The sequence below is a fragment of the Leguminivora glycinivorella genome, chromosome 25 (assembly GCF_023078275.1).
Source record: "Leguminivora glycinivorella isolate SPB_JAAS2020 chromosome 25, LegGlyc_1.1, whole genome shotgun sequence".
In the NCBI taxonomy this organism is placed as follows: domain Eukaryota; kingdom Metazoa; phylum Arthropoda; class Insecta; order Lepidoptera; family Tortricidae; genus Leguminivora; species Leguminivora glycinivorella.
The window spans coordinates 1,182,093-1,197,747 of record NC_062995.1 but is presented as its reverse complement, the minus strand read 5'-3'; the positions used below and the strand labels follow the sequence as shown (position 1 = coordinate 1,197,747).

At 38.6% G+C, this 15,655-nt stretch overlaps 1 protein-coding gene across 1 annotated transcript; it reads left to right on the top strand.

Moving 5' to 3' along the window:
- Window positions 1-10: 10 nt before the first annotated feature.
- Window positions 11-15,296, top strand: LOC125239350 (zinc finger protein 528-like). The gene is made up of 11 exons (XM_048146905.1): window positions 11-34; window positions 1,636-1,833; window positions 2,538-2,630; window positions 3,518-3,802; window positions 4,557-4,849; window positions 7,232-7,318; window positions 8,954-9,050; window positions 11,570-11,700; window positions 12,004-12,085; window positions 14,226-14,363; window positions 15,033-15,296. The coding sequence occupies exons 2-11, from the start codon at window positions 1,714-1,716 to the stop codon at window positions 15,270-15,272; spliced, it is 1,566 nt and encodes a 521-aa protein (XP_048002862.1). The 5' UTR covers window positions 11-34; window positions 1,636-1,713; the 3' UTR covers window positions 15,273-15,296.
- Window positions 15,297-15,655: the final 359 nt, after the last annotated feature.

The following is a 15,655-nucleotide window of genomic DNA, read 5'->3' as shown; positions in this document are numbered from 1 at the left end:
AGCGCGGCGCGCTGACAGCTCTATAAATTCTCAGGTAATGTTGTTATTTTTCTCAGATTTTTCGTCTCATAGCAATAGCTGTTACTTATTCTTGAAGCTAACCGCTTTTCGGGGTAACTCATGATAATATGACGCATATTTGTGCGATTTGTACACTCTGTAAACCACCGCTGACGACGTTAGCTACAGAACATAAGTCGATACTGGAGGCTATAGTATCTCCAATTATTTCACTGGTAGGATTCAGTTGTTTTATTATAGAGTACAATGACAAAAACTACCAGTCAAATAGCAAAATTGTCATTAATTTCAGAGTTGTGAACAGGTGTATTGCACATCATCATCATCATCATCATCATTTCAACCATTAATCGCCCACTGCTGAGCATAAAACCATACCTGTGACATAAAATTTTCACGTGTATATTTTTAGCAAAATGGGATTGTAATAGGTGCGGCAAAGAAGGTTGTAAAGTCACCAGCAATAATATATAACGCAATCTCATTTGTTTTAAAAGAGTAACATATTATTGCAGATTACTGTATTAAGGTTGGTGTTGCCCGTGTGGTGACGGGTTAAGAATTTCACCACCCCCTGTCTTCCCGTGGGTGTCGTAGAAGGCGACTGTGGGATTTGGGTGAAATTGTGGCGTAGCCGAGAGACTGGCCTGTCTGCAATATCACAATTTTCGTTTTCTTTCAACCCCTTAATTGCCAAGAGTGGCACTGAGAGTTTAGTAGTTTCATGTGCTCTGCCTACCCCTTTATGGGATACAGGCGTGATTGTATGTATGTATGTATGTACTGTATTAAGGATCAGGTTACATAGCCAAATGCACAAATGCTTATGATAATACATATAGTTATTGCATCTACATCTTTATAGTTGCAACCAAGGTGCAAGACGTTGGTTTCGTCATTACCAAACTAAAATGGAGTTGGGTGGGACATGTTGCTAGGCAGAGTGATGGTAGGTGGGCTAAAATGTTAACGGAATGGTGGCCGCTTACAGACGTAAGAAGCGCTTGGCATCCGTTAGCTCGTTGGGTGGACGACATCCGCAAGGTTGCGGGCCACAACTGGATGAGACTAGCTCAGGACCGGGATACATGGCGTACTAGAAGAGAGGCCTATGCTCAGCAGTGGGCGATAAAGGGCTGACATGATGATGATGATGATAGTTATTGCATCTACATCTTTATAGTTATTGCATCTACATCTTTATAGTTATTGCATCTATGTACATCTTTATAGTTATTTCATCTACATCTTTATAGTTATTGCATCTACATCTTTATAGTTATTGCATCTACATCTTTATTGATCTTCCGCATTGGCGCGACAGAGCCACAGGGCTTTTCCACCATTTTCTACCGTCAATTATTGTCATTTCACATAGCTGAAACAGCAAAAATTAAAATTTCGAAAAAACCCCCGACTCCTATATAGTGAACCGATTTTCATAAAACATGGCTAAGAACACTCCCGACTAACTCAGCTTTCAGACGAAAAAAAAAACTAAATCTAAATCGGTTCATCCTTTCGTTAGCTACGATGCCACAGACAGACAGACACGTCAAACTTATAACACCCCGTCGTTTTTGCGTCGGAGGTTAAAAAGAATGTATTTTGCAGGCTGCTCTCGGAGTTTCCAAAATCTTGCTGTGCTCGGATTGCCAGGAGAAGCTTCGGTTTGTACAAGATTTCCAGCAGATGGCACTGAATGGCCTCGCTGTTCTCAAGTCTGCACTTTCTAAAGTAGATGACGCACCATGTTCAGTCATTCAGGATCATAAGAAAAAGACGCTAATACAAATGGAAGGTAGTGAGCAAGTAAGTTAAAATGATGATATAACTCTATGTAAACAAATAGAGTATTTGAAGATACCTATATGAAAATACAATACAATACTCTTTATTGCACACCTCACATAGTTTACAAGTAATACATGATTACACAAGAAACAAAAACAAATTAAACAGAGGTAACAACAGGCGGTCTTATCGCTTAAGAGCGACCTCTTCCAGACAATCTTTGGGTACTGGAGTTAATATAATCAGAATATATGGTAGGTGGCTCTAAGAAATATGAGAAGTAGAATTTAAATACAACCAAACAACACAAAAGAGTCATGCAAATAGACATACATAAATAAGTATAACCATAAACATACATACATACATAAAAAGGTTTATATTCATAAAGAAAAAAACAACAGTGTCATTCAAAAAAAATCTAAGGAATAATAAATTAATTAATATTATAGGCTTGTGTTGTGGGTTCTGTGACAATGACAATAACTCAGATATTGAATTATTGATATATCCAGACTAATATTATAAATGGGAAAATGTGTGTGTGTCTGTTTGTTTTTCACGGCAGAACGAAGTGACGGATTGACGTGATTTTAAGTGGAGATAGTTGAAGGGGTGGAGAGTGACATAGGCTACTTTTTGTCTCTTTCTAACGCGAGCGAAACCGCGGGCAAAAGCTAGTTCTCTATAATATTCAATTATTTTTTGCTTGCTTGTTGCAGCTGGTAAATCCAATATCTGTAGTGCAAACAGTTATTAAGGAACCGAAAATTGAAGAACAGGACAGTGTAGAATCTTCTGACCCACCCACACACGTAAGTTAATGCTATTATTTCTCTCCTTTTACATACATACATACATACATACAATCACGCCTGTTTCCCATATAGGGGTAGGCAGAGCACATGAAACTGCAAAAGTTACAGTGCCACTCTTGGCAAATAAGGGGTTGAAAGAAAACGAAACTGTGACATTGCAGTGACAGGTTGCCAGCCTCTCGCCTACGCCACAATTTACCCCATATCCCACCCTCCCCTCCTAAACCTCTATCCTCTCTCCTTTTAAAAACCATTTAAAGCTGGTTACTACATGATTAACTGAAATTGGAAAAAATTACAAAAAAATCTGCCTCCTTGGCAGACAGATTTTTTTTCAAGTTTGCAGAAGATGGGTTAGTGACCTAATATTTGACAATTTTAACACATATCAAGATCAAGTTAACAATATGAGCAAAATTGTCAAAACTGAGGTTCAAAAGTTTTAAGCCTGTGTCAATTCAATGGCAGTCTATGCACTGAGGTTATATATTTTTCCCCTCACTACCTTGGAAACACGTGTTTTGTCCTTTAATACCAGCGGGTAAAAACGCATTTTATCCACTAGCGGGTAAAGTAATTTGACCTTGAATAAAGTCGAATTAACTGCTTTAAAATTGATAAAAGTCGGTGAATCTAGTAATAAAGAGGATTTACCACCTGTGGAACTACTGGAAGCAGTGATAAACGCATTTTTTGCGTTGTAGTTTCCTCGCTATAGTGAGGGGAAAAGTTTTGTGTTACACTCGGGTGCAAATGTATTTTACTTCTCGTGTGTTAAAATACAACTTTGCCCCCTTGTATAACAAATAACTATTACTTTGACAGTAACTCTATAATACTTGGTCCTCTTTGTTTAACAGTAATTCTAATACCTTTGATTTCAGCCCAACCTTATTGCAAATGACGATATCAAAGCAGAAAAATCACTGGAAAATTTAGACAATGAATTAGTAGTTGAAATAATGCCCGAAACAGAATCTGAACCCAAAATAGAGTTGAAATCGGAGCATTACGAATTTGACTCAGAATCTGAATTTGATAACGCTGCTTTAAATACTGCTAAAGAGTCAAAACTCAAAACGGAGGCAGAAAAAGAATTAACTAGATTACATAATATTGGATTAATCACACAACTCAGGAGCACGTTGCAAAGTAACCATGTTATTAAGGTAATTTTATTTTAAGCCAATCCATACTAATATTATAAATGGGAAAGTGTGTGTGTCTGTTTGTTTGTCCGTCTTTCACGGCAAAACGGAGCGACGAATTGACGTGATTTTTTAGGTGGCGATAGTTGAAGGGATGGAGAGTGACATAGGCTACTTTTTGTCTCTTTCTAGCGCGAGCGAAGCCGCGGGCAAAAGCTAGTTTATGATAATAAAAGTTTTTATTTTCATTAAAATTACAATAAGGTACAGCGGGCAAATCTCGACTCGGGGGCAAATGTAACTAATCCATTTTTAACCCCCGATGCAAAAACTGTCTGTATGTTTGTCTGTCTGTCTGTCTGTGTGTGTGTCTGTCTGTGGCATCGTAGCTCTCGAACGGATGAACCGATTTAGATTTAGTTTTTTTGTCTGAAAGCTGAGTTAGTCGGGAGTGTTCTTAGCCATGTTTCATGCATGAAAATCGGTGTACTATGTCGCAGTCGGCGGTTTTTCAAAATGTTTTTTTTGTGGTTTGGTTAGTTTTCATTATTACACTATGATGTTGAGTTCTACATGTATCCACTGAACACGCCTACCATATATAACCGGTGGACACTATTTGATAATGCAAATTGTAAAACATGGAAAAAATGGATCAGTTACAATTGACCCCCAGTCGGAATTTGCCCCGCTGTACCTTACCTTAGATTACATAGTTAGTTACATACAGGTCGACATATTTATCGACATAAAAATCAACATATTTTTTCCACAGCCCCTCAGAAATAAGCAAGCAATATTGAAAAAAGCACACATACCACCGAAAGAGCCGAAAGCAGCAAAAGTTGGTATAATAGCTCGTTCATACGCTGCCAAGTTAGCTAAAGCAGCTTTAATAAAACAAAATAAAGCTGTTAGAGACAATGAAGCTACTAAAAAAGCTAAAGAAACAAGTGAAGTTAAAGAAGAAACTGTTGATTTAGAAGATAATAATGATGAAAATGCTGGGACTAGTGAAATGGAAAATGTTGAAGCGAACACTACAGATGTTGTACCAGATAAGAAAAGGTAACTATATCATCAAAATCATCATCCTCCTTGTGTTATCCCGGCCTTTACCACGCCTCATGGGGGCCTGGGGTCCGCTTTGACAACCAATCTCAAGATTTGGCGTACGCACTAGTTTTACGAAAGCGACTGCCATCTGACCTTCCAACCCGAAGGGTAACTAGGCCTTATTGGGATTAATCCGGATTCATCACGATGTTTCCCTTCACCGAAAAGCGACTGGCAAATGTCAAATGACATTTCGCACATAAGTTCAGAAAAACTCATTGGTGCGGGCCGGGGTTCGAACCCGCGACCTCCGGAAAATGTCAAATATTAATATTAGCGCCATCTAGCCGAGCGTTCCCCAAAGGTGTAACGCCATCTAGGTCACCGTACCTTTTCTGTATGGTTTTGAGGTACGTTTTTTTCTTAGACTATATGATATGTCTATCCTCCTAAGGCCCAAGGTCCTTCCTATAGTAATAATTAAGTTGGTCATTCAGGCCCAGCTTCTTCAACGACTATATAGTCATAGCGTACCACGGTCCTACCAGTAGGACTTATTATAAAAGCCGACATTTTGATTTCAAATTTCGCGCCAATCTAAATTGACGTATCCGATTTTCTAGAGGGGTGTTTAAGGTTGAATGTGAACACACTCATAAGCTTGAAAAATAAAAACAAAGTGTCAAACTGACAAGTTACAGACGGCGACATGGGTATTCCGTGAAGGAGAGGTTAGTAAATCCAATTTTATTCATGTAATTTTCAGTACTTTCTTACTAATTTGTAAATAATCTTCTTTTTAGGGTTCCGTAGTCAACTAGGAACCCTTATAGTTTCGCCATGTCTGTCTGTCCGTCCGTCCGTCCGTCCGTCCGTCCGTCCGTCCGTCCGCGGATAATCTCAGTAACCGTTAGCACTAGAAAGCTGAAATTTGGTACCAATATGTATATCAATCACGCCAACAAAGTGCAAAAATAAAAAATGGAAAAAAATGTTTTATTAGGGTACCCCCCCTACATGTAAAGTGGGAGCTGATATTTTTTTTCATTCCAACCCCAACGTGTGATATATTGTTGAATAGGTATTTAAAAATGAATAAGGGTTTACTAAGATCGTTTTTTGATAATATTAATATTTTCGGAAATAATCGCTCCTAAAGGAAAAAAAAGTGCGTCCCCCCCCCTCTAACTTTTGAACCATATGTTTAAAAAATATGAAAAAAAATCACAAAAGTAGAACTTTATAAGGACTTTCTAGGAAAATTGTTTTGAACTTGATAGATTCAGTAGTTTTTGAGAAAAATACGAAAAATTACGGAACCCTACACTGATCATGGCCCGACACGCTCTTGGCCGGTTTTTTTTTATTAGTTATTTTACGAAGTTAAGTAATAATTTCATTGATTTTGCTTATATTTTACGAAATACGGGATGAAAAATATTAAGTCCTATGAGTAGTACCTCGGTTTTATACAACTACATAATTTAATAATAATGTTTGTGGTGGTTGCAAAAACTGACACATATTGCTTTTATTGTTGTAGGATTAAATGACAAAGAAACATAATTCGCTCTTAGGGAATCAGAAATAGAAACTGAAGATGAAAAAACAGACTTTTGCCACATAAAACTCATAGAAACAAATTTTGTTCAAACCAGATCCCGGTATGCTTCCTCTAGTTCCTATGTCGATATTTCTCTGTCAGAACTAATTAATTCCAAAGCCTATCCACGGCAGGACCCGATATTTCACCTTGCAGCTTCTGCAGAAGGACGTCGTGGAGCGCCTACAAGAGGATGATCTCACGCTCGCAGTGGAATAACATTCGTCGAAGAAGAGCGTAAAATCTTAATTTTTAAGTGATTTAAAAGTGATTGGTGCATTGTATTATTTTAATAAGACTATTATTTTATCTCATTCTTTCTATAAAACTAAAAAATAAACAAATCTTAAGTGAGTTTTTTCATTTCGTAATATAAATAACGTTTCTTTATAAGCCCATGGTCCTTCCTGTAGGACTTTTGTAAATTAAAATCAAATTATCCTAAAAGGCATCGTAAACTGATAATAAATATGCCCCAAAGCTGTTGGTGGCATACAAGTACAATAACATTTAAAAAATGTATTCCTAATGTTTGGGCCTGAACGAGTATAAAACAATAGTACTACTGGTAGGACCGTGGTTCGCAATGACTAGTAGCCGAATTTCGCCTTGGGCCAAAGACTTAGGAGGATAAAAAACTTAGTAGTTCATGTGCTCTGCCTACCCCTTTATGGGATACAGGCGTGATTATATGTATGTATGTATGTAAATAAATACAATACAATAAAATAATTGTTCCAGTTCTTTTTTTGCCAAGCTGTGCTTTTATTTCATAATATTTTCTTATTCAGTGATTATAAGAATTCGCGTCGCGTCCAGTGTACCATGTGTGATAAAGTGCTCTGCCACGCCCGAAGTCTACGCGCACATTTCCATCTGTGAGTATACTAGCTTTTTATTTATTTATTTAAACTTTATTGCACAGTAAAAAAATGTACAAAAGGCGAACATAATGCTCTAAGGCATTCTCTACCAGCTAACCTTTGGGCCAAACAGAGATCTATAAGAGCTTAATAAGTGCAGGGAATGTCGCAATGACGAGAAATGGGATACCTACTAAATAACCATAAATGTTTATGTATATCATACAGCTTACTATTATATATATTACGGCAGTGACGGCCGGTCTGGCGCAGTCGGTAGTGACCCTGCCTGCTACGCCGCGGTCCCGGGTTCGAATCCCGGTAAGGGCATTTATTAGTGTGATGAGCACAGATATTTGTTCCTGAGTCATGGATGTTTTCTATGTATATAAGTATTTATATATTGTATATATCGTTGTCTGAGTACCCACAACACAAGCCTTCTTGAGCTTACCGCGGGCCTCAGTCAATCTGTGTAAGAATGTCCTTATAATATTTATATTTATATTTTTCCTGCACTGGTAGCCTAGCGGTAAGTAAGTGCAACTTTCGTTCCGGAGGTCGCGGGTTCAAACCCCGGCCCGCACCAATGAGTTTTTCGGAACTTATTTGCGAAATGTCATTTGATATTTGCCAGTCGCTTTTCGGTGAAGGAAAACATCGTGAGGAAACCGGACTAATTCCAATAAGACCTAGTTACCCTTCGGGTGGGAAGGTCAGATGGCAGTCGCTTTCGTAACTAACCTAACCACAAAATTAAAATTTTGAAAAAACCCCCGACCGCGACATAGTAGACCGATTTTCATGAAACATGGCTAAGAACACACCCGACTAACTCAGCTTTCAGACAAAAAAACTAAATTAAAATCGGTTCATCCGTTCGAGAGCTACGATGCTACAGACAGACACACTTATAACACCCCGCCGTTTTTGCGTCGGGGGTTAATAAAGGTTGATATAAACTATTTTTTCATTTATTTAATTTAAGGGTTCCGTCAGACAATTTGCTTTCGAAAAGGGTTCCATGGGAAAATAAGTTTGAGAACCGCTGACCTAACACATCTGTCACAAATAAAACTAACTATGCCTGTACAAATAACTCGCATTTACTGATGTATCGAGTTACAGCCCTTCCCATACTTATTCCTCTATACAAGGTGCTCGCGAGGAACCCATATAACTTTAACGGCATATTCTTCTTGGTCACATTTTAAGACTAAAATGTCATATAAACTTTTCTAGATTTCGTCTAGTTTCAGAGTTATTGCCAATTTAAAAAAAAAACATTTCCGTATTGTTACTCAGCAGAAAAGGTTTCTTAACGGCGCTGATGCGCAATTGTGGAGCATAGTCTCACAGTAGTCATTGATAGATGTCAAAATGTGACAAGAAAAACTTCCAAATAATTTGGTTTTTAGAAAAATAAATGAAGGAACTCATTTTAATTGCCAACTTTATGGATAAAAAAAAATTTTTATGTGAAAATACGCCCAAAAAAGTAAAAAAAAAAAAATTTTTGGCGAAAATTTTTAAAATTCGTATAACATTTTTTCTTTCTTTTTGCCTCAGAAACGCGTGGTTGAAGTTATGCGGGTTCCTCGCGAGCACCTTGTATAGGCGGTGAGAATTGTATCATTTAACTTGTTGCAGTTGGCACGGAGAAAATAATCCGGTCAAGTGCGAGTTTTGCGAGAAACAGGTCAAAAACGCGGGTTTGCTCGAGTTTCACACTTGCCCAAAGAAAAAGGTAAATATTTATTTATTTAAACTTTATTGCACAAATAAAACAAAAATGTACAAATGGCGGATTAATGCCTAATGGCATTCTCTACCAGTCATGTCAAACAGAGACATGTAAAAATGGTGCAAGGAGAAGGAAAAATGACAATGACAATTATCGAAAACAACTGATTAACTTCATAAAATACTTATATAATACATAAATATAAATATATGCAAACGAAAATAAATATACTTATTTTTAAATTAAAGGAAAAATGGAAAAAATTCACACCTCCGGCAGGACTCGAACCTGCGACCTTTGGCTTTGCCGGGGCCAAAAAAAAATATGTAAAAATATGTAATTAATATCGCTCGCAGACGTTTCTGCATGATAAAAAACAAATATACTTACTTATAATTGATATATATTCGCAAATATATACATATATATATATATATATTGATGGACATATATATATAAATATTCGTGGCTTTCCTCAACAAACGGCACTGGTCCCAACTAGTGATGTGCAAGTTGCGGAAACTTTCCAAAAAAAATTTAAATTCTCGAAAAATTAAAAAGAAAGGGGATTGAAATTTATGAAATGGAAAGTTTCCATCCATACAATTGTCCATAGAAAGTATGGAAAGTTTCCGAATTTTTCCTATGTGGAAATTTTAGAATTTTGGAAACTTTCCGTCGGCACATCAGGCGTCATCCATATATTACGTCACAGTGTAAGGGGGAGGGGGGGGGTCATACTAAATGTGACAATCCCTGTTAAAGGGATACAAAAAAGCGTGACATAGAGGGGGGGAGGGGTCCAAAAACCTGAAAATTGGTGTGACGTAATATGTGGATGATCCCTCAGTAGTCCTAAGGCCCAGGCTATAAAAACGAACAAAAGATAATCACTCCCGTGCAATTAAAAGAGACCCTACTCATAGTGTTGTGTTCCTGTCGGTGAGTAAGACTGCCAGAGCTCAACGAGGGTGCGGTGAGCTGATGACGGGAGGACTTACGGAACTGACTTATTCCGTCTATTGTCCTTTGAGTCAATCAATATATTATTATAGGACATTCTTACACAGATTGACTGAGGCCCACGGTAAGCTCAAGAAGGCTTGTGTTGTGGGTACTCAGACAACGATATATATAATATATAAATACTTATATACATAGAAAACATCCATGACTCAGGAACAGTTATCTGTGCTCATCACACTAATAAATGCCCTTACCGCGGCGCAGCAGGCAGGGTCACTACCGACTGCGCCAGACCGGTCGTCAAAGTCGTCGGCAACCCGAACCCTCCTTAGAACTTGTACACTCCTTTTTGCTGTGTACTTAACACAGCAAAAGGGAATGTACAAGTTTCTAATGGGGTGGCAACGCGCATGTGACACTGTTTGAGTTGCAGGCGTCCATAGGTTACGGTGACCGCTTTACATCAGGCGGGCTGTATGCTTGTTTGCCACCGACGTAGTATTAAAAAAAAATCACGTCGAGGTTTAATTTATAGGGCAGTCATAGCTCTCCGAAAATAGATTCTGATTCATTTATGTCATATTACAAATTACAGTATAAATTGCATGTCAATCTACAAGAATTCATATTACGATCGTCAAATACAATAATATAAATAATTTCATAATACCTAGTTCCAAAAATAAACGATTAAACAATATCTAATTAATGTTTAAGTATTATCTCCTGTAGCGGATCAAATTACACAAATATAAGTCAAATTACAAGAAATTCAATAACATAATATATCGATTTATATACTCGGAGGAGGCCATTGCCGCTGCCACGGACTCGCGAGCAGCGATCCAACACGCTTGCGTCTGATTGCGAAAATCGTCAGTTCGCACTTCGGCAAACTTGCCGGACGCATTACAATGCTTCGGCACCTGCAAGAGCATCCTCAGAATATTGTTATACTGTACTATTTATTTATTTTCCCCTCACTAGCTCGGAAACACGTGTTTTGTCCTTTAATACCAGCGGGTAAAAATGCATTTTATCCACTAGTGGGTAAAGTAATTTAACCTTGAATAAAGTCAAATTAACTGCTTTAAAATTGATAAAAGTAGGTGAATCTAGCAATTAAGATGATTTACCACCTGTAGAACTACTGGAAGCAGTGATAAGCGCATTTTTTGCGTTGTAGTTTCCTCGCTATAGTGAGGGGAAAAGTTTTGTGTTACACTCGGGTGCAAATGTATTTTACTTCTCGTGTGTTAAAAGTAAGTTTCTAATGGGGTGGCAACGCGCATGTGACACTCTTTGAGTTGCAGGCGTCCATAGGTTACGGTGACCGCTTTCCATCAGGCGGGCCGTACGCTTGTTTGCCACCGACGTAGTATAAAAAAAACTTCAGGATTCTATTCTCGAACCACTCGCTTCGCTCGCGGTTCAACTATAGAATCCTTTCACTTGCTCGTTTTTCAATTCCACACTCGGCGTTAAAATACAACTTTGCCCCCTTGTATAACAAATAACTATTAGGCCCACGTTAATGTCCGTATTTATTTATTTAGGCCCAACAACAGGCTGCCCCTAAGACGAAGCCCGTGTGGTACTGCCAAGAGTGCTCATTACACTTTCCGAACCGACCGCAGTATAAGAAGCATCTACTAGGTCTCAAACACACGCCGAGGGAACAGTATAAGTATGTATTATCATTCAAAGAGGATCGATATAGAGTTGAAGCCCGATCTTCTCGGTAGTAGGGTTTTCACCATACACTTGCGATATATGTAAAGCCTGATCAAAAATATTATGACTATTGTTAAGACGCTAGTTTCTTAGAGAAATTAATTGTATTTGATCTAAAGAACCTTCCCTTAAAGTTAACAGGGTGTATATCGTCCTTGCTTTCACACTCTTTTTTTTCATACACTTTCTTCGTTAATCTCATCTCATTTGTCCTCTTTTCAAAAGTATGTTCAATATTTATTTCTTTACGTTTCAGATTTGAATGTGAGGTGTGCAACAAAAGGTTCCTCCAAAAGCGATGGCTGGACGATCACATGGACGGAATACACTTAGGATTGGTATCTGTCTTTACTATACTTACTAGTAGAAAACTTCATTTTTAACCCCCGACGCAAAAACGAAGGGTCTGTTTGTCTGTCTGTGGCATCGTAGCTCCCGAACGGGTAAACCGATTTAGATTTACAGTACCGGTCAAAAATTTAAGTTCACTCCTTGTTTTCAGTACAATTGACTGCTTTAGAGAGATAGTTTTTTGTAGTTCAGACGTCAAAATTTGTTTCGTAAACAATTTATATTTTTGTAACATCTGTTTCCCTCAAATCTTATAGGCTAAATAATTATTTGGCCTATATTATCTGGCTAAACCTGTGTTTCGTGTAAAGATGTGTCTCAATTAGTGGCAAAGGCAAGGCCATAAATATAACTTGCATTTTGCCGTCATGTTTATTAGATTTTAGTGAAAGAAAGGTACGTGAATTGTGTCTAACTAGTAAAACAAATCTCCACAAAACAATAAATATAAGTTGAAAACATATTTCGACTACCAAACCGAAGATAATTATCGTACAAAAGTACTCATTTGTACCGAAATAAAAGGGTGAACTCAAACTTTTGACCGGTACTGTAGTTTTTTTGTCTGAAAGCTGAGTTAGTCGGGAGTGTTCTTAGCCATTCTATTATTAAAACTTACATTATAACCTAACCACAAAATTAAAATTTTGAAAAAACCCCCGACCTCGATATAGTAGACCGATTTTCATGAAACATGACTAAGAACACGCCCGACTAACTCAGCTTTCAGACAAAAAAAAAACGAAATCTAAATCGGTTCATCCGTTCGGGAGCTACGATGCCACAGACAGACAGACACGTCAAACTTATAACACCCCGTCGTTTTTGCATCGGGGTTAAGAACTACCCTGGGACACTAACACATTAAACATGTAAAATCGGGTAACTCTCGTGAAATTGTCGAAGGTCGCTCGACATGTTTCGCTCCGTAACGAGGAGCATTTTCATTGAGCACGCGCGATGCCGATGGTATCCCGACGCAGACTGCGGGCCGCGACCTTCGACAATTTTACGTGATATTGTCTTCGGTTACCGCGATAGTTACTCATGAAATAAAACTATGGAAACGGATTAAATCGCGTATAATGAATTTAAAATACATCCCGACGTTTCGAACTCTTTACAGCGTTCGTGGTCAACGGGTGACTGAGGAATAATTAAAATGTGCAAAAGCTACCCACTTACAAGAAATATTAACGAACCATGACCACAAATAATCTAGATTTCTAAGGCAGGTTCACACACACACACAAAATTGACAAAGAAACAAACTGCAAAAAAGAAAGAAACATTTTAATTTTTCCTCAGTCACCCGTTGACCACGAACGCTGTAAAGAGTTCGAAACGTCGGGATGTATTTTAAATTCATTATACGCGATTTAATCCGTTTCCATAGTTTTATTTCATGAATTTTACGTGAGTTACCCGATTTACATATTTATTATGTTAATGTAAGTTACTAGGAAATATGTGTCGCTTAACTTCAAACTGGGGTAAACCCATTCTGCTATGAGGTTGATTATTTCAGATTTTATGATATTTTATACGTAATCATAATCAACCTTAAAGCAGAATGGATTAACGCGAGTTTGAAGTTAAGCGACACATATACCCCGGTGGCCTAGCGGTAATAGCGTGCAACTTTCGATTCGTAGGTCGCGGGTTCGTTTCGTACCAATAAGTTTTTTGAACTTATTTGAGAAATGTCATTTGATAAGGCCTAGTTACGTAGTTAGTCAGATGGCAGTCGCTTTCGGAAAACTAGTGCCTACGCCAAATCTTGGAATTAGTTGTCAAAGCGGACCCCAGGCTCCCATGAGCCGGGCAAATGCCGGTATAACGCAAGGATGATGATGTAATTTATATTTGACTATCGATCCGTATGGCCTAGCGCGTAGTGACCCTGCCTGCTACGCCGCGGTCCCGGGTTCGAATCCCGGTAAGGGCATTTATTTGTGTGATGAGTACAGATATTTGTTCCTGAGTCATGGATGTTTTCTATGTATTTGTATATTATATATATCGTTGTCTGAGTACCCATAACACAAGCCTTCTTTTGCTTACCGTGGGACTCAGTCAATCTGTGTAAGAATGTCCTATAATATTTATTTATTTATATTGTTTCAGAAAAAATATTCGTGCGACAGATGTGACTCGTCGTACGGGTCATTCTCGTCGCTGCGACGGCACATCGCTCGCGACCACGAGAAGCAGGTCACGCCGAAACAGACACACATCTGCGATCTCTGCGGACAAGTCTTCACGGTAATAGGGTTTTCATCATACGCCTGCGATATATGTAACTTTCTAGGAACGATATGACAGATGTTACTCGTCGCTACGACGCCACATCGCTCGCGACCACGACAAGCATGTCACACCGCAACAGACACATCTGCGACCTCTGCGAGGTGCGAGCAAATCTTCACGGTAATAGGGTTTTCCCCATACGCTTGCGATACATGTAACTTTATAGGAACGATGCGACTCGTCGCTACGACGCCACATCGCTCGCGACCACGACAAGCAGGTCACGCCGCAACAGACACACATCTGCGACCTATGCTGGTAAATCATCACGGTAGTAGGGTTTTCCCCATACGCTTGCGATATTTGTAACATGCTAGGAACTATGTGACAGATTAGAACGAGGTGTGCTACCTATGTGGGAGTTTTCTCGGTAATAGGGTTTTCACCCAACGCTTGCGATATTTGTAATTTGCTAGGAACTATGTGACAGCTAAGAACGAGGTATTCGACCTGTATTGGAAAGTCGTTACGGTAATATGGTTTTCCCCATACGCTTGCGATATATGTAACTTGCTAGGAACTATCAGGGCGGTATGACCACAAGACGTTCACGGTAACATAAGAGGGTTGTGATTAAGTACCTTACGCGTGCGATAGATAAAAGAAATTAATTTTTATTTGCAGGTAAAGAAGTCATTAGACGAGCACCTGTTATCCCACTACGGGATTCGACCCTACACCTGCAGTACGTGCTCCGCCACTTTTACCTACCGCGCCGCTTTATACACCCACACACGACTCAAACACAGAGGGGGGAAGAGGGAGAGAGAAATACAAAAGTTGGGGAGAGATGATGATGAAGAAATGGATGAAATACTAGAGAGTGATGAAATTGATGAAAGTCCTGAGTACTTGGAGTTTTGAGTTCGTAATAAATAAATTCCTATGGTAAAATGTTTTATTGTCCGAGTTCCTTTCTATCTCGATAACTATAAAATTAACTCCGTTACGAATTTAATTAAATAAATAAATAAATATTATAAGGACATTTTTACACAGATTGACTGAGGCCCACGGTAAGCTCAAGAAGGCTTGTGTTGTGGGTACTCAGACAACGATATATCCATACTAATATTATAAATGGGAAAGTGTGTGTGTCTGTTTGTTTGTCCGTCTTTCACGGCAAAACGGAACGACAAATTGACGTGATTTTTTAAGTGAAGATAATTGACGGGATGGAGAGTGTCATAGGCTACTTTTTGTCTCTTTCTAACGCGAGCGAAGCCGCGCGCGGGCAAAAGCTAGTA